This window comes from Maylandia zebra, linkage group LG6, assembly GCF_041146795.1.
Source record: "Maylandia zebra isolate NMK-2024a linkage group LG6, Mzebra_GT3a, whole genome shotgun sequence".
NCBI lineage: Eukaryota > Metazoa > Chordata > Actinopteri > Cichliformes > Cichlidae > Maylandia > Maylandia zebra.
This window is the reverse complement of record NC_135172.1, coordinates 8,953,600-8,973,604: the sequence shown is the minus strand read 5'-3', so window position 1 is coordinate 8,973,604 and position 20,005 is coordinate 8,953,600. Positions and strand designations below refer to the sequence as shown.

General features: G+C 38.9%; 1 protein-coding gene across 1 annotated transcript in view; it reads left to right on the top strand.

The window, feature by feature from the left end:
- The window catches only part of c3b.1 (complement component c3b, tandem duplicate 1), a 32,861-nt gene extending 12,860 nt beyond the window's left edge, over nt 1-20,001 (top strand). Inside the window, exons 22-44 of the mRNA XM_012915780.4 lie at nt 1,971-2,056; nt 2,983-3,122; nt 3,204-3,413; nt 3,519-3,579; nt 5,029-5,112; nt 5,197-5,400; nt 5,626-5,701; nt 5,963-6,125; nt 9,347-9,460; nt 9,546-9,696; nt 10,296-10,459; nt 10,569-10,721; nt 10,876-10,935; nt 11,067-11,157; nt 14,344-14,395; nt 14,722-14,809; nt 15,224-15,313; nt 15,469-15,574; nt 15,825-15,914; nt 16,009-16,092; nt 16,726-16,806; nt 16,987-17,134; nt 17,288-20,001. Coding sequence (XP_012771234.3) covers nt 1,971-2,056; nt 2,983-3,122; nt 3,204-3,413; nt 3,519-3,579; nt 5,029-5,112; nt 5,197-5,400; nt 5,626-5,701; nt 5,963-6,125; nt 9,347-9,460; nt 9,546-9,696; nt 10,296-10,459; nt 10,569-10,721; nt 10,876-10,935; nt 11,067-11,157; nt 14,344-14,395; nt 14,722-14,809; nt 15,224-15,313; nt 15,469-15,574; nt 15,825-15,914; nt 16,009-16,092; nt 16,726-16,806; nt 16,987-17,134; nt 17,288-17,432 — 2,641 coding nt within the window. The 3' untranslated portion in view covers nt 17,433-20,001. The remainder of the gene's footprint in view (nt 1-1,970; nt 2,057-2,982; nt 3,123-3,203; nt 3,414-3,518; nt 3,580-5,028; nt 5,113-5,196; nt 5,401-5,625; nt 5,702-5,962; nt 6,126-9,346; nt 9,461-9,545; nt 9,697-10,295; nt 10,460-10,568; nt 10,722-10,875; nt 10,936-11,066; nt 11,158-14,343; nt 14,396-14,721; nt 14,810-15,223; nt 15,314-15,468; nt 15,575-15,824; nt 15,915-16,008; nt 16,093-16,725; nt 16,807-16,986; nt 17,135-17,287) is intronic.
- The last annotated feature ends 4 nt before the right edge of the window (nt 20,002-20,005 follow it).

Sequence of the window (20,005 nt, the reverse complement as noted above, 5' to 3'; positions counted from 1 at the left end):
CATGTTGATCTACACACGTCTGTTGCTGCCACAGTTGTTGCACATACTCATGTCATTGTCATGAGACATACTCACAAACACAATGACGTTTTAGTAACCATAACGCAGCGTGCTTACCGGAAAGTAATAGGAATCTAATTACTTTTTTGCAATAGTAATCCCTTACTTTACTCGTTCTTTGAAAAAAGCAACGTGTTAGTTGTAATGTGTTACTGCCCATCTCTGTTCATTAATACTTTTAACTTTCCACTAGTCCGATATTTAAAGCATCGTCATATACTGCCTTTCTCTCCTACACTTACTTCTCACCCCTTCATCATGGACACTGGTAACAGCTTTTTCTTTAGTGATAAACCACCTGAATGAAATCTTAAAAATCAAGCACAGAGACAAACACAGATCAGTATCAGCTCTAGGCAAATCCACAGTTACCGCATCACAATAATGCAAATATCCGCCCTTAGTGTAGCCTTTGTGATTGTTCCCACTTGCATGTAATTCATATTAAACCAAATTTATCACAGTGTGAAAGCATGGTGGAGGAAACAGGTAAACTGAAAGTATTAGTTACAGATGCTTTAATATCATGTGGGCTCCAGTGGGAAAAAACTGAACTCAAGTTCAGTGGGTTGATTTGACTGCGGTGTACACTCTACTAGCAGTGTGTAACTCGGTTTGTAAAATATCATGATTCATCGTCACTGATAAAAATAGACAGTAAACCAGCGTTTCTGTGGGTTAGCAGGAACACAGTATTTCATATCCATTGACCTTTAAAGACTTTTATTGCACCTCACAATATAAAGGTCCTTGAGGCGAATACTGTTGTGTTTTGGTGTGATACAGTAAATCAAATCGAACTGAACTAATAGACTTTTAAACACGTGTTGCTGCAACACTTAAATGTCCGCAGTATTTGAAAAGTTTACAAGACTTGGCTTGAAATGCTGTCCTTCTGTCAACATCCACAGATTAATGGACTAATTAGGATCATCGCTCACTGATTTCTCTCAATCTGTCTGTCTGATAAAAGAAAAAAACATTTTTTTAAGCGAGCGGGATCGTGCTGTTCGGTCAGTGATAACAGCAGAACAAACAGTTCTAAGTGCAGAAAACATGAACACAACATCATTCTGTGTTTCACCATCGTGACCATCGGTGTGTGTGCGTACACTCACAATGTAGCAACACAAATTCCTGCACTGTATCTGTGTCGTGCTTGCTCTGTGAAAACCATCTGCTAGTGTCTAGAACCAAGTTAATGTTTTATAGATTGTTTGCTGAAACTTCTGAAACCTTCACTGCAGTTTAATAGAGATAAAAGAGAGTGAGAAGTGTCATTTTTTAAACTGCACATTATTATGCCATAATCATAACTCGTACTACAGTAAACTGGTAGTTAATGAATTGTTATTGGCTAGTTATGTTTCAGCTAACAATGATAACTAATATACACAGGTGATTAGTAATATCTAATTCATATTAATTTATTAGTCAGTGCTTTATTTTTTATATACAGCATGTTTGGTGTCATAGGTGGTAAGTTCATAAATAAATTTAAGTCTAATGACATTAGTGGAAAGTAAAATTCAGTGTACTCCATTATTCATTAGTTAATCATTACCAAATGTTATTCTTCTGAAATAAAGACTTCATGATAGATCAGACTCAAACTAATGGGATGGAGTTAGTGATTAAACACTGATTTGTTGTTTGTTAACAGCAAAAAACAAACAAACAAAAAAGAAAAACTTTACTTAAAATTAAATGTTCTGTGTATTAACTGTAAAAGGTTTATTTTTTTAAAATCTTACTTTAAATATATATTTAGACATCTATACTGTACACATTTTCTGTTGAGTATGCAAAATTTCTACATAGTATAATATAGTATAGCAATTGTCTACTTGTAGTTTTGAGCTTGGATCTATTGTAAGATAAAAAAAAAATAACATGGATCTTATCAACAGGCTGGCCTCGCTGACAATGGGGGACCCCTTACCTGATAGCATCACAGAATGGGGGCTTCTGGCTGTCAGTGCATCACCCCACACAGGTGAGATGACAGCGAACTGGGAATCAAAGTGCTTAACTGGTTAGGGACTCAGTTTTTGGAAATTGATGCAGTCTGGCTTTAATGGGAAACACGTTTAAACTTCCAGATAAAAAACGGTTATTTTGTGTAATCCCAAAAAAGGATGTTATCTAAAAATTATCATTATGTTTGATTATGGATATACTGTTACAACACTTTTTTTGTAATAGTGGTAATAATACACAATATTTATATAGTGTATTTCAAAACACATTGACATAATACTTTACAAAGTGAGATAGACATAGTGAGAGAGACAGGAGAGATCTGGAGAGGAGAGATGATAAAATATTATAAAAAAAAACAACATAAAACAAGAGTCAGTGAGAAATGTATACAAATGTTAACTTAAGAGTGTTTTGGAAGATACTGTGATCAGATTTCCTCTATGAGGTTGTTCCAGACAGTGTGTATTTTATTGGCTCAATCAAGTGTATAAGGAGTTACAGTAGTTTAATCAGGAGGAAATGACAGCAAGTTTTACACTACCATGTAAGATTAAAGCATGATTTGTAGGGATGTCTTATATTAATAAGAAATATCGTGTCCTGGCAACAATCAAAAATTAACCCAATTCTTAAATTAACCATTTTAAAAAAATAAGTTTTGCTTTTCTATGTTTAACTAAAAGTTAAGGACAACGTTTTTCACATTCTGTCAACCACCAATTTCTCAGAGCAAAAGAAAATAATATACTTTCACACTTGGCAACAGAGTGAATGTGCTCTACCTCCATCACCTCCAGGTGAAAACAAACAGTGGCAAACAATGCTCCACGATTAAAAGTTTCCAAACTATCCTGTTTTCTATCATCAACCCGAATGATAGAGAAATTGTCAGAATCCTAATCCCTCACAGACGTTTTTCACCATCTTGTGAATCTGCAGGTTTCTGTGTTGCGGAGCCCTACAACTTCAGAGCGTGGAAACGTTTCTTTGTGGAGCTGAAGCTGCCATATTCAGTGGCGAGACACGAACAGGTTGAAATAAAAGCTGTGGTCCATAACTACGGCTCTGAGGAACTACATGTAAGATTATTGACTTACTTTTACTCTTTCTCATAAATTACCAGCTTCTTCTTCTGTAACGGCTGATCACTTTCTGCTCAGGTCAGGGTGGTGCTCATGAAGACTGAAGGCATATGCAGCATTGCTTTCAAGGACAGACACACACAGGAAGTGACAGTGCCAGCTGGCTCTTCGATAGCTGTGCCTTACACCATTGTACCGCTGGTGGTGGGAAAACATCCCTTGGAGGTGATGGTGCTCGGGAGAGACATGACGGGAGGAGACCGTATCCAGAAGCTTTTACGGGTAGTGGTAAGTGACTGCGTGATGAAACTGGCATTTTCTGTGTGCTTAGAAGATAATTAATAAGTAACACATATCTTCTTGAATCAAAACCTTTTTTCCTGATACAAACAGCTCGATGGAGTGCAGAAGACTGAAGTTTGGAGTGTGGTGTTGAACCCATCCGCTGAGGGGGGTAAGTAGATGAGTAAGCAGTGAGGTATGATAATGTGTCATTCCCTATTTTATGACCACAGTTCCCAAAAGGTTGTGACAAATATGTAAAATGTAAATAATAACAGAATGTAATGACTTGAAAATCTCATAGATGCATATTCACAATAGAGTTATAATAAGAACATCGAATGTTTAAAATGACACACTTCAGTACTTCATGGAAAATTAGCTCATTTTGAATTTAATGGCAGAAGCACAGTTCAAAAAAAGTGGGAAAAGTATGTGGTACTAAACAAAACAGCTGGAGGAACAGCTGGAGACTAACTGGGTTTATTGGTAGCAGCTCAGTAACATGAATAGTTCTAAAACGAACAGATTAGGAGGGCGGAGGCTCACCGAGTTCACAAACTGAGTCTAAAAATTGCAGAAAAATTTTGCTCTAGTATCCCTCATTTATTTATCATCAGTTATCATACATAACATCATCTAAAAAAAGAATCTCTCTGCATGCAAGGGGGCAGGGTTGAAAAATTGGGTGCCCTTGATCTTTAGACTCTCAGACAGCACTGCAATAATAACTGGCATGTGATCAGTCCACGAACTCACTGTCTGTGAATACATTTAGCTATCCACACATACTAGTTCCTGCCTCATCTTCTCTGTGCCAAACCTCATTCAAAAGAGACTCGATTTCTATAACTGCTTTGATTCTGATTCACAAGGTCCCAATTTGATTTGACTCAGACAGTCAGAAATGTTATAATTCTGATCATTTATCAGGACATATCCATGTTTTTATAATTAGCCTATGTATAAAAACAAAGCTGACACTAGCTGTTTGGTGGTTGTTGAAATAGTTTTGGGAGCGATTTCTAAAACTAAAATCGATTTGAATCAGGAAAATCGATTCTTTAAACCCACAACTACTTTTAACCACACGTGAAACAAAAAATCCAACACCCAGGACACCCGTTGAACAGCTAGGGTCTGGGATAGACTGAAAAACTCTCCAAAGAGAGGTGCCATCGTTTGGCATTGGGGTTGTTGGTCAGGCCATGTGGATCCCAGCATTGCAGACTGTTATTTCGGATGTAGAACGGGAAAACATTCCTCTCCCAAAAGTTCAGCAACTGGTCTCCTCAGTTACCAGACTTTTACAGACTGTAGTTAAAAGAAGAGGGGATGCTACATAGCGATAAATACAGCCCTGTCCTGTATTGTGTTGCAGCCATCAAATTCAAAATGAAATAACAATTTTCTTAAAATGGTGCATTTTCACATTTGATATTTTCTATTATGAATAAAATGTGGTTTTGTGACATTTGCAAATCTTTGCATTCTGTTTTTATTTAGATTTTATGGAACTGGGTCTAAAGTTTACCAAAGTTATGAGGTTTCACATTTATATCTGCTCCCTTTGAGTTTCTTCATTTTAAATTCGGTGTCAATATGTTTGCATCCAAAACAGGAACGCAGACAGTCCGTGTTGGAAAGATTGAACTGGAGTCAGTAGTGCCAAACTCTCAACCTGAGTCATTGATCAATGTCAGAGGTCAGTAACTGTCAGAGTGGTGAGAAGGATCAAAAATGAAACCAAGAAGGAGGCTTGTTCATGAAACTTCTTTTTCCCTACTAGGCAGCGTGTTAGCAGACAGTATTGAGAACTCCATCAACGAGGACTCTCTGGGATCTCTGATCAGGATGCCTGGTGGCTGTGTGGAGCAGAACCTAGCCTCCATTACTCTGCCCCTCATTGCCACCCTCTACTTAGACCGAACTGACAACTGGGAGAGCGTAGGCGTGCAGCGCAGAGCAGAGGCTCTCCAGTACATCAAGAGAGGTGAGACGAAAGCAAAAAGCGAAGAACAAAAAAGAAGGAAAGGGGGATTTACTGTTTTTATTATTTTCTATGGCTTAATTCTACAATAAAAGCTGAGGTTTGCAAAAGAAATCTAAAACCAGTTTGCAAAAAACTTTCTGACTAAGCACAAAAGGCTGGAATATGAACACCTAGTTATTGTCTATGTCTTTGTGGTTAAAACAGGAAATTCTTTTGTGTTTTCAGGCTATGACAATCAGCTGGCATACAGAAGGCGTGACGGCTCTTACCCGCCCTACAGGAGGGAAGGAGCGAGTACCTGGTACTGACGAATCCTTACATTCTTAGAGCTTTCAAGTATTTCAGTTTTGACAACACTAAAATATTATTTTTATTAGTCTTTGCGGTAGTGATTTTCCAACTTACATGTGTCACATAACAAAAACAATACATGTTTATTTCAGTTTTACTGTGCTAAACTGTACAGAAGTGAGTCAGTGAGGAAAATCAGTTTGAGATTCATAAATAGATAAATTTATTCTGTTAGATAAATCATATATATGACATAGATTGTGATTGACAGGATCACAGCATATGTGGTAAAGGTGTTCTCCATGGCTCACTCCATCATGGGCATTGAGAAGCAACAAGTGTGCGACCCTCTGGTCTACCTGGTGATGAACAAACTCAGAGAAAATAAAGGAATGTATGTAGAGGACAACCCAGTTTACAGCACTACCATGACGGTGAGAAACACATGCACGTATACAGCCACACACTCACACTGTGAGGTTGGTAATCTATGTGGTTTCCACTCAAAGAGAGAAAAGTTTTCATTTCCTGGTCCTTGTATTGTTTCTCTTGTAAACTACACGTCTTCACGAGCATAACCTCTCAGCCTGAACACACGACTGAAAATCAGATGTGAAAAAGGACAAATTTATTCAGTGCAGCCACAGAAATGTAGAATTTATGGAGTGCGACAGAATAAATAAAAACTTTAATTGCAATAAATGTGTGTGGTGGGGCGTGGTTTGCGGTGCCGTGCGGACGCACCTGCACGGCATCCGCAATCACGCCGGCCGTGTTAAAACACGGGGACTCAGGGGTTGGTGTGTGTGTGATGTGGCGTGAATAAGGCATGGCGGGACCACGGAGCAACGTTCAGAGCCAACTTTATTTAATTCACGTCACACCACACACACACCAACCCCTGAGTCCCCGTGTTTTAACACGGCCGGCGTGATTGCGGATGCCGTGCAGGTGCGTCCGCACGGCACCGCAAACCACGCCCCACCACAATGTATAATAACAAAATAAGCTGTTTCATTATGATAGCTATTACAGCTAAGTTTATCAAATTTAAACCATTCAGACAAACTGTAACTTGGAAAATAAACATCAGTCTATTGATCCGTCCATCCGTCCGTCTGTCTTGTGGGCAGTCGTCTAAGCAGAGAAGCCCAGACGTTCTTTCTTTCAGTCATGACCCAGAGCTCATGACCAGATGGCACAACAGGTTAGATATCCATCCTCCCACAGTGCTCCCTACATGATCCCCTAAGAGACACGGTTGATGCCTTCTCCAGGCATCTCCAAGAAGATGTAGACTGGTTGGGCAGAATCCCTTATCCTTTACAGATTAAAGAGCTGTTCTTGTGATCCATAACCCAGGCAAAAACTATATTGTTCCCTCTGAATCTGAGATTCAACCACAGCGTGGACTCTCCTATGGAGAACTGGGAGTCAATCCACCAACCTTCTGATTGGTAGATGGCCTGTTGTACCATCGCTTACACCTGTAAATGTGAGTGTTAATTGTTGTCTGAATCTGTACTGTCGGTAGGATATATGGGCTCAGATTGTGGTCATAAATATTTTGTACTTGTAAATCAGGATTTGTATGTGTAAAAAGAATTTGTGTGTGCGTAAAAAAGATTTGTGTGTGGACTTAGCCAAAAAATACGTGTGAAACTCTGCACTCAAGTTTCAAGTTACAAGTACAAATTTTGACCCTATTTTTCTTCCTTTCATCTGATTGGCCAATGTCATGTCAATCACAAATTTAACAATCCAATCGGAGAACAGATGGGTTTGGCTATTGAAGGGGTGCTTTATAGAGCTGCTTTATGGTCCTTTCACATTGTACAAAATATTTATGACCACAATTTGAGCCCATAAGGATAGATCGATAAAATACATGCAGGCACATATATGAAGTAAAAACTACACCTTTCAAAATGATTGCTTTATTATTCAATCACAACTTCCAAGACTAACAAAATCAAATCAATAAACTGAAAAGAAAGAGATTATTATGAAAGTAGAATATAAATACAACAAAAAGGCCCAGTCTTTATAATCCTTTTGTCTGCTGATGAACAACAGAAAAAGCACGCTGTCATGTAGCATGCCACTATTTTCTGATGACATATTTTCTTTCTTTAACTTTAAGCATTTGTACATTTTTAAAATCTAACAAACAACTTTATTTAACTCATTTAAAATAGTTTCCATTATTTTAGACACTTTATTCAGTGATTAAAATTCTAAATAATCAAATACTTGAATTATTCCGATGGTTTTACAGTTTTTTACAGACGCTAGGACACATTTCTCAATACTTAGGTCACTTTTGCAAAACACTTCACACAATCCTCCTAACTGACCGTCAGCTTGGCAAAGCAGTTCATTTCACATTCAAAATGCACTACAACTACCAAAACACTTCATTCAGGTCTCAAATAAACTCATTCTTCCAGAACACTAGCAAAGGTTGACAGCCGACAAACACACTTTGTCACCCACAAAACAATGACCTAAAAAACACTAACAACATGTAGCATTACACAGTGTTTTCTTGTGTAAAACAAGGACACATCTCTGTTTATAATTTCAATATATGTTACTGGAATGAATCAGACATCATGCAGAATTTGTTAATATTTGTTTATGTATTTTTTATTTTTTTGCACTAAGTAATCCCAAAATACAAGAATTTGTATACACACCATCCACTGATACACATACAATAGTAATGCTAATCTACTCGGTCTTCTCCATTTGGCCACAGGTTCTCATCCACATCACATCTTATGTCATCTAGGGCAACACACCTAGGAAAGAATCTTCTGGCTGCCAGAATTGAAGGAGTTGAAAAATTGAAGGAGTAACACCTGTGTAGATGTTCATCTACAATGAGAACAAGCTGTGGCTGGTTAAACTGCATTTTTAGATTTAAAATATGTTTCAATAAAATATTGTTGTTGAATTTTGCTGTCTTTTCAAGTTTTGCATTGTGTTATTGTTTTGGCCATAAGTTTAACAGTTTTGAAAACAGTATGTAAGCACATGCAAAATGTCCTGTCCGTACAAAGCTTTTTGGCAGTTGTTGTGTCTGAGTGAGAAGATGATTCATTAAATTTGAGAGATGTAGTCATTGAATGCATTTTGTGCCAAAACAATGATAACTGGTCCTCAGTTTAGCCCACATAGACTTCTGTTGTGCTCACTGTGTGAGGAGTTTTGCAAACGTGACCTAAGTATTGAGAAATGTGTCCTAGCGTCTGTAAAAAACTGTAATACAAAATTACAAGGCATGGGAGAAAGAGATGATGAAGGTCTCAAATACTGAATAACCCCTTAAAAAGTTTCTAGTTCAGAAGGTAGAGCAGGTCCCGTACTAACTGAATGGTTGTTGGTGGACTGTTCCAGTCTGCATGCAATTTGCACAGTATCCTTCGGAAAGATACTGAGTTCCTCTGATGCGTTCATCGGATCATCACTGTTAGATTATATCATCGACAAATATTAGATAGAAGTTCTTTGGGTAATGTTGTCTAAGCTCCTTGAGTGCTCAGTAGGAAAGAAAAGTGCTATAAAGGAACCAGGAAATTTACTTTAGGTGCTTTCTGCCCAAAATCTTTGATAACTGCGATAAAGCCCTTCTCCCTCTCATCGCCTCTAGGGCGGTCTCCGTGGTGATGACCCAGAGATAACACTTACCGCCTTTGTCCACATCGCACTAGCTGAGGCCAAGCAGGCAGGGATCACCTGCGTCATTCCTGGTTTGGAGATGGAGGTAAGTTACAAGCAGCAATGTCTCTTTAACACTTGTTGTAATTGTAATTATACTAACCCATCATCTACCCACTCATGTGGTATAGAATGCCATGGGTAAGACGACACAGTACTTGACCAATGCACTGACTAGAAATGGGAGGAGACCGTACACCGTGGCCATCACCTCTTATGCTCTGGCTCTTGTGGGGGCACCTCACAATGTTCATCAACCGTTACTCGAAGCTGCAGCCCGAGGTATCCTCAATCAGAATGATTATAGTTCTGTTTTTTAATTTGATTTGTTTTGTTTTCTTGTTTTCATTTGAGTTACCAGAGTAAATGTACCTTAAGCAACTAAAACTTGCTTAAAGTCCTGGTTTATCATCATGCAAAGCATCAGTAAAACAAAAAGCCTGGTTCTGCTGGAGGTTTCTGCCTGTTAAAAGGGAGTTTTCCTTCCCACTGTCGCCAAATCACTCCTAGGGAGTCATCTGGCTGTTTTCTGTGTATTATTATAAGGTATTCACCTGAAAATAAAACACACCTTAAAGGAACTGTTGTGGTTTAGTGCTACATAAATAAAATACAATATAATTGAATTTAACTAATTTCTGTCTACTAGCAGGATTCTGTTTACTTGCTATATCGTTGATATTGTCATATAACACTATTTTTCAATCACGTAAAAGTTTGTACTGATGTTATGGCAGACAGTATGGTATGACATAGCCCTAATCACTGCACTTTTGCTGTACGGACTAAAGCTGTGTGCTCTTAAAGCCGGCATTCAAATAGTATCAAAAAGCCACTGAGGATAAGTGTAAAACATCCCTCTAATTCTGTCGCTGCTGCAGGTGGCAGCCACTGGCCTGACAGGGAAAACCACTTCTTCACCTTGGAGGCGACCGGCTATGCCCTGCTGGCTCTTATTAAGTTGGGTCACATGGAGGAAGCAGCAGCAGCCTTTAAATGGCTGAACAGCCAGCGAAGAAGAGGAGGCGGCTTTGGCTCTACTCAGGTCAGTTAAAGGATATTTAGATTTATTTCACTTGTTGATATTATATTTCATGCCAGATTTAATTGTCAGAAGGCTGCCAGTTAGGTTTTTTCGTTCTCTACTCTTCCAGTCCACCATGGTGGTGCTTCAGGCATTGTCAGAGTATATGATCAAGAGACCTCCTGATGACCTCAGTCTGAATGTAGACATCAGGATCACTGGACGCAGAGACATCCGCTACCATTTTGACCCAAGGACAGCCTATGGCGCTCGCTCATCCAAGGTGAGAGACATTAAAAGAAATATAAACAGAATCCAGGCTTGTAGCGGAGTTTCGTAACTTTGAACTGTGATGATTTGGGATTTAAGAACATCACTGAGTGTAATAGCATCATTATCCAATATTTTTCTTCTTCTGCGGTGCTTTTGTTGCACAGTTGCCTGCTAACCTTGATTTGGAAGTCAGAGCTCAAGGAAACGGACAGGGAATACTTGAGGTATAAATGCACTGAATGATTATTAATAAAACTCATTAGAGATAATTAAATTAAATAGTAGGACAGTACCTATATTTGGCTGTACAATCGTTTTTGACTGATCGATTTCTCTTCCTGAAATTTGACCCAAGGTTGTGACCCATTATAACCAGCTGCATGAGGTGGATGAGAAAATGCCCTGCCAGCACTTTGAGCTCAGTGTTGCTGTTGAAGAGTCCCAGGGTAACTCCATTTATATGTCTCAAATACAGCAGATAAAATAAGTGTTGAATGTGTCACCAATTTAACTAAATGTATCTCTAAAGGTGCAATTGACATCTACACATGCAAAGAAATCAAATGATGTTACGCGTTATAATGAGAAATGACACAGGGGAAAAATACTGAACAAAAAGTGGAGGTACTAAAAGGCACCAGCTGAAATCTGTTAGTAATTAGGAACTAATCATGCCACTTATTGCAAATTAATATCAGCTGGTTCAGTCCTGGCTGATGGTCTATAAAAAGGTGTCTCGTTACCAAGGTGTCACACAAGAAACATCTCATGATGGGTTAAAACAATATGAGGCTGTCACAACCTTATTGTTGGAAAACATACTGATGGCATTGGTCACAGAAGAGTTTCTAAACTACTGAAGAATGCAGTGAGCACTGCTGGGGCCATAATGTGGAAGTGGGAAGAACACCACTTCACAACAAACCGGCCAGGACCAGATCTTCCCTGCAAGATTTCAGACAGAGGAGTGAAAAGTATTCAGAAGAGTTGTCTAAAAGCCAAGGAGGACTTACAGAGACCTACAGAAAAAAGAAAATCGGTCAACCACCATGGCCTGCATGAACACTCACCATGCAACACTCAATTTCTGAAGAAAAAGCATGTTGAATTCAAAGTTGCTGAACAGCATTTAGACAAGCCTGTGATATACTGGGAGACTATAGTGTGGTCAAAACTGACCTTTGACACCATAATACACACAATGTTACGAGGTCAAAGGGCACTGCATATTTTCAGAGGAAAAAGAAAGCACCAAAAGCACCATACCAACAATGAAGCTTGGAATTGGGAACATCATGGTGTGGGCTGTTTTTCTGCATACGGCACTGGCACACTTCATGTAATTTCAGGAAGGATGAATGGAAATCGAACACAGACATATTCTAGGTCTGACCAGCTGTCTCAGCTGTGGGCAAAAGATGACAACTAATACAATTCTGACATAATTTATTAGTACAATGATCAAAAAAATGAAGAGATACACAGTCCAGCGCCCCGCTTGCTAAAGGTATAAAACACACCAGTTGAAGGCGCGAGCCTGCGATGGCACAAGTCAGTTGCACTTTACATGCCAACTACTTAACTGGGATTAGTAGTTGTCCTTCAAGACCCACCCTGTAAGTAGAAGGCTGGTAATTACTCCAACCTCAGCAACCCAACTCTGCCTTTAGGCTGTGGCATATAGTAGGTCCTGGCCTGCACAGAGACACACAATATCACCCCATCTTCATTATACAATTCACAGAGCAGCACACTATCCACCATCAACATATTTAAATCAAGTCATCTTAGTTCTGGCCATATAACATACCTCAGAGACAAAATATCACAGCAGTGTTTGTAGTGTGGGCCTTCAATTAATCCAACCCCATCACAGCCATTGGCTCACAGCAAATGTGACACATAAAATCACACGAAACCAGTGCCAACTTCACACAACAAACAATGAGATGAATTATACAGCTAACATTAGACCAATATGTTACAGAAACATGTACTATAACACTGTTGATAAAAATCTGCAGCCCTCCACCAGGATTATGATGATGAAACGAGGGTGGATGTTTCAGCAAGGCAATCGTCCCAAACACAGCCAAGGAAACTCTCAGCTGGTTTCTCAGCCAATCACCTGACCTGAATCCAGCTGAGAAATCTACTGAACGAGTTCAGAGAAGGAGCCCACAGAGACCTCAGGATTTGAAGACTGTTTGTGTGGAAAAATGAAACAAATCACACCTGACCACTGCATGTGACTAGCGTGTCCATTCGGGAGGCGTCTTGAAGCTCTCATCACCAACAAAGAATTTTGTTTGAGGCATTAAATACATGTCAGTTGGTGTGTTGGGATGTTACTGACATGTGGCGATAATTTCATGTCAATAGTGCCTTTAGAAATATATTTAGTTGGAAAAATGGTGACACATTGAATAATAATAATAATAATAATATTAATAATAATAATAATAATGGATTGCATTTCTATAGTGCTTTTCAAGGCACCCAAAGCGCTTTACAATTCCACTATTCATTCACACACTGGTGGAGGCAGCTACAGTTGTAGCCACAGCTGCCCTGGGACAGAATACTTATTTTACCAGCTGTATTTATGTTCTTGTAAGGTGTTAGGGTTTAAGTTATTATAAGGGTCAAACAATGATGAAACACATTTCAGCACGTTTCATTTCCTTGATATTTTGAAATAAGATAAAACAGGACTTAGTTCAAAAGATACAAATTTAACTTTTCTTAAATAACTGTAAACTACAAGCCTGCCGTAACACAAACATGTTATTTGTTTAATGTTTTAATGGAATCTGGAGTGTATGTTATATATGTCATTACTGGTACAGAAAGAATTCAAATTGTACAGTAGCTTTTAGGTGGGAAAAGAGAGCTGTTACTGGAGAATCAGCTTTAAACAGTCAGTCATCAACAGATCGAGGTTTCACATAAAAACAAAGAAGGAAACTCCTCTCAGGCTGGTGTGTGGTCAGAGTTTGATTTTAAGGTGTACGTGGGCTGGAGAAGATTTTTGAAAATCTCTCTATTCTTAATTTTGGGAATGGCTGAAATACCATTTAAAATACTGATGTATGTACATTAATACAAACATCATAGGCCCCAAGGAGGACCATTTATGTGGCTTTTTAAAAAATAATTTTAAAACTTTCTACTTTCTTCGGTCGTTGCTGTGCTTTTTTTGGAAGTCGAATTTCCCAGAGGAACCCACCCGAGGGATTAATAAAGTTCTATCTTATCTTATCTTATCTTATCTTATCTTATCTTATCTTATCTTATCTTATCTTATCTTATCTTATCTTATCTTATCTTATCTTATCTTATCTTATCTTATCTTATATGAAAGATCCCCAGTTCAAGACCTGGAGGGGACACAAACCCTACCTTGGGAGGTAAAAGCCAGTGTGCTAGTAAATGGGAGGTTTCAATCATGAACGGCATGTAGTGTGAAATCAAACATCTGATTTTTTTTTTTAAAAACAGTAGAAAAGACAGCAACTGCAATATGACAAACATATACATAAAAAAACTATCAATACATATACACACCAAGTATCTTCAGCAAGCTTTATGGATTACATATTTAATAACACTTTTCCTCCATCTCATAACAGAAAAGCCTCCAGCAGATGTAGAAAAGTCCTATCAGATCACCATCAAAGTGAGGTAAGATACAATTACTTGCTAAATTTTAGAGAATAAGAAAAAAAAGTGTATTTTTATATCTTTTACTTCATACAAAGTGTAGCAAACAGCAAAAACAGTCAACTTTTTAATATGGGACGACCACATTTTTAAACAAAAACTGCCAAATGTGAGTCTGTCTGACCGTAATAAATTTTCTTTGAACATTTGGTCCACTGAATGTGAGTTATTGATCCAGCGATTCAGAACAGCTGCTCACATTTCTCATGAGGTTAATCAGATCATTTGGGTCCTTTCAGATTTAGATTTCATATCCTTTGCCAGTGCTTTCTGCTTTTCTTTCGCAGGGCTTTAGGACCCAGAGACGTCAGGATGGTGGTTCTTGACATCAGTTTGCCCACTGGCTTCACCCCAGAAAACTCAGACCTGGAGATGGTAATCAGCCTCTAGGCCAGTGCTTCAAAAATCTGAAACAAAGCTTTCATGGCTAAGAAATGATCCAAGTTTAGTTTTAGCTTTCTTACACAGAGTAAACCTGAATTTATTTTACATCTATTTTATTTTGTTTTATTCAAACTTTTTTCTGTGCGTGTTGTGAAAAAGTTAAGCTGCAAGCTCAGTTTTCTTTACTGTAATTTATCAGTATCACACCAAAAAGCACACCTCAGCTCACTTGTTTGACCCCTGCATCACCTAAGGCTGTAATGGGTTTAACATATTTCGGTAATAAATACAGCATTGCATTGTGAATTTACACTTTAAATACAATTCTATAGAATGTTTTCTACACGGCAGCATTTTATTTCTGTTTAAATTGAACTAATAAATTCTGAACATGTTTGTCTCTAGTTGTCCAACTCAGTGGATCATTACATCAACAACTTCCAGATAGTAGATAACCTGAGTGACAGGGGATCCCTGATCATCCACCTGTTTAAGGTAACTGTGCTGTAGACCACTGTCTCATTTATTGGATTACAGGAAGAAAGAGTATGAGGAGTTAAAATCTGTCCAGTTTAAGTCAGTTTTATGTACCATTTTTAAGAAGTATGTCTTATAACATTCCCCCTGCTCTGCATTGTTTCTCTTTGTAGGTTTCTCACAAAGAGCCTGAGATCCTAATATTCAGACTCCAGCAGACCTTCAAAGTTGGCCTCCTGCAGCCATCCTCAGTGACTGTTTACGAGTATTACAACCCAGGTTGGGAAATACAGCTGTAGACATAAAAATCAGAGATTCTGCGATACAGTATTATAAGAAATACTTATAAAAGGAACGGCAGTTTAGCTCACTGGGATGAGCAGGTGACCATATGTTGCATGGCTGAGAGCAGCCAACCAAGTGGCCAAGTTGTACTGCATCCTTATATTTCGCATAAAACCAAGATAAATAAATAATAATAATAATAACATTAAAGCTTTTAGATTTCTCCCCTCTCACTTTGTCACAGACCGCCGCTGCAGTCGTACTTACACCCCCCGTGAGAACAAGGAGCAGCTCAGCCAGATCTGCAGAAACAACGTCTGCCGCTGCACACAGGGTAAAGTATGGGATTTGCAACAATGCATTAAAGGATGCGTGTATTTTTTTTCCACCTCTGCACATTTGACCTCCCGTGGTTTCAAAACCTCCAGGTGACTGCTGCATCTCCAAAGCGGACAGTGAAAACTTCCCCAGCAAAGAAAGAGAGACGTTTGCCTGCAAGAGCTTACACCATGGTACATGTGCTTTTACACTCCGGCGCCTTTAACATGCATGCCTGCACACTGGAGGCTTACACTTTTGCATGTTCATTGGCTGACTGCCATTCAAATGATTTAAAAATATTCAGATGTACGTTGTCAAAACTGCCGCTAGATGAAGAGATTAAGATTTTAATATTTATAGAAATAAAAGAAGCCACATTAAATGCCCTTATTCAAGCAGTAACAATGACATAAGCCCTGCAGCGAATCAGCTGTTAGAGTAGGAACAAATAATATGTTGTTTGAGTAATAAATGGAAGCATAATGTGAGCATTCACAGAAACTGTAATATTTAAAACATTGTAAAGAAAGTTTAGCTGATGGCACTATTGCTCTCCTGCTTTATTTTTCTCTCATTTACCATGTGGACCATGAATCGCTCATATAGCAACTCCCCAGGGCATCATACAGAATTTCAGTTTAGTATCTTACTGGAAAAGGGTGGGAAACTGTCACCTCCCCCTTTTGTTAGTAATGCTATTATTATTTTGTCGTGGAAACAGTTACTATTAATATATGGAAACAGTGCCTCACCCATTTAAGAGTCCGATTAATTTTACAGTAATTTGCTCATGATGCTCAGGTTTGGTTGCTACTGTGTTTTAGTTTTCCAGGTGAAGGTGCTGAATGTCATCCAGAGTTACTACGACAAATATGAGATGGAGATCACACAAGTTATCAAACTGGGTGAGTCCTAGTAGTGACTGGCTTTCACCTCTCAGTCTTTTCAGTGTGAGCAATGGAGGAATGATGTGGTCCAGTTAACTTTTTCATTATTTGGTGACCCCATTTATGAAGTGCTGCTTGTGCATTCTTGTAACTCAAAGACAAATGAAGGCTTATTATATTTGTTCTTCTCCCACTCAGGTCTGGAGGGTGGAGTTGGAGCGGGTCAGACGAGGATCTTCATGTCTCACGGAGGTTGCAGAGATGGACTAGACTTGAAGCAGGGCTCCCAATACCTCATCATTGGCCCCAAGGACGACCAGTGGAATGTTGATACTGAAACCAACAAGTGAGCAGAACAGGAAAAATAAATGCTTACAAATAATTTTGTGTTGATTCAAATACGGAACTATGACAGGACAAGTTTACTATGAGACACTTGGGTGCTCTTACTTGTTAACTTGCCATCTGTCTTTCTTTCTTTTTTCATTTTGTGTGTCAGGTTCATCTACGTGTTGGGGAAGGACACCTGGGTGGAGCGCTGGCCTTCACCCGCAGAGTGCTCCAGCCATCCCAGCCTGCAAGCTAAATGCAGGAGTCTAAGCGACACTGCCAACGAACTGTCGGTCAACGCCTGCAGGCTGTAGAGGTGTCAGGGCAGCTGTCGCACACAATTTTGTGGCAAAAAAAAAAAGGAAATCATTTTGTATGCTCAACTTACTGTGTACTCCTGATAAATTCTTTCAATCTATATTTAGTTTTCTCTGTGAAAAGGGAAGTGAGAGTCTTGCCAGTTACCATAACTTTGAACAAGAATGAAGAAGTATAAACCGCAGAGAGAGATGTGTAATTATTCTTTGTTTTGAATATTTGTCACACTTACATGTTTGAGATCAACTTAATTTTTGTGCTGGACAAAGAAAATACACGTAATTATAAAATGCATTTTTTTAAATTATCTTTTTATTAAGGGGTAAAAGGCTATTCAAACCTACCTGACCCTATTTGAAAACCCCATAAACTGTTTTTCACATTACTGTGGAGGAATTCTTTTGCTTACCCTTCTTTGCAGAATTGTTTAATTTAGCCACACTGGAAGTTTTTACGATCATGAATGGCCAATAAGTCCAATCCAAAGCATATTAATTGGCTTTAGGTCTGGACTTTCATTATGCCATCACTTTCTGGTCTGCTGTGGGTCATTGCTACATGACCAAACTTAGCTTGTGTTTTCAGGCACAAAATGATGGCTGGATTTTCTGGTAGAAAGCTGAAGCAGCAGAGCAGCCCAGACCGTCACACTAACACCACCATGTTTGACTGTTTTTATGATGTTGATTTATAACATGCTTTTAATTTGACACCAGATGTAACAGGATTCAAACCTTCCAAAAAGTTTAACTTTTGTCTCGTCAGTCCACACAATATTTTCCCTGGAGTCAGATGTTTTGTGGCAAATGTGAGACAAGTTATTGTGGCAGTGGTTTTCTTATTGGATCTCTGCCATGGATGCCATTTTTGTTCAGTCTCGTTCTTATTGTTGAACCACGAAATCTGACCATAACAGAGGAAAATTCAATTCAATTCAATTCAATTTTATTTATATAACGCCAAATCACAACAAAAGTCGCCTCAAGGTGCTTCATAGATACAGAGAAAAACCCAACAATCATATGACCCCCTATGAGCAAGCACTTTGGCGACAGTGGGAAGGAAAAACTCCCTTTTAACAGGAAGAAATCTCCGGCAGAACCAGGCTCAGGGAGGGGCGGGGCCATCTGCTGCGAAGAAAGACAGGATAAAGACATGTTGTGGAAGAGAGACAGAGGTTAATAACAGATATGATTGAATGCAGAGAGGTCTGTTAATACATAGTGAGTGAGAAAGGTGACTGGAAAGGGAAAAACTCAATGCATCATGGGAATCCCCGGCAGCCTACGTCTATTGCAGCATAACTAAGGGAGGATTCAGGGTCACCTGGTCCAGCCCTAACTATATGCTTTAGCAAAAAGGAAAGTTTTAAGCCTAATCTTGAAAGTAGAGATAGTGTCTGTCTCCTGAATCCAAACTGGAAGCTGGTTCCACAGAAGAGGGGCCTGAAAACTGAAGGCTCTCCCTCCCATTCTACTTTTAAATACTCTAGGAACAACAAGTAGGCCTGCAGAGCGAGAGTGAAGTGCTCTAATAGGGTGATATGGTACTACAAGGTCATTAAGATAAGATGGGGCCTGATTATTTAAGACCTTGTATGTGAGGAGCACGATTTTGAATTCAATTCTGGATTTAACAGGAAGCCAATGAAGGGAAGCCAAAACAGGAGAAATCTGCTCTCTCTTTCTAGTCCCTGTCAGGACTCTTGCTGCAGCATTTTGGATTAGCTGAAGGCTTTTCAGTGAGTTTTTAGGACATCCTGATAATAATGATTTGCAGTCGTCCAGCCTGGAAGTAATAAATGCATGAACTAGTTTTTCAGTGTCACTCTGAGACAGGATATTTCTAACTTTAGAGATGTTGCGCAAATGGAAGACCGCAGTCTTACATATTTGTTTAATATGTGCGTTGAAGGACATGTCCTGGTCAAAAATGATGTCTGGAGTTCTTCAGATGTTTCTCTGGGTTCTTTCATGATCTCCTGGATGAGTAGTCAGTGCACTCATGAAGTCATTTTAGCCTGCAACTCCTGGGAAGTTTCACCACTCTTCCCAGTTTCCTCTGTGTGTAGATAATGGTTTTCTCTGTGGTTCACTTGAGTCCCAAAGCCCTAGGCTTTGTAAAGCTTAACAAACCGATAGATATGAATGATTGTATTTTAAATCTGTCCTTGAATTTCTTTAGATGGTTTCTGACCTTCTTTGATCTTGTAGCCTACTTCACTTTGTCTGACAGATTCTATTTATATGATTTCTTGATTCAGTGCTCTTCTTGTTGGCTCTGACTTGGTAGATAACCGCATGAATGATGTTATTTTCACCTCTAAAGTTGTCTCGCTGTTTAACACAGATTAAGATCAATTTATCTTAAAGGACAAGCAAGTGCAGTGTAATGAAGATGTGTGTGTGTGTGTGTGTGTGTGTGTGTGTGTGAATAAGACTTAAAATGTAAAAAGTCCTTTGAGAGATCAAAGTTGAGTACTGGTCCAACTTTTCTTTTTCAATGGTGGAATGTTTGTACGGCAAACATCTTTAATGACATAGAAAATAAACACATGAGAAACGAGTGG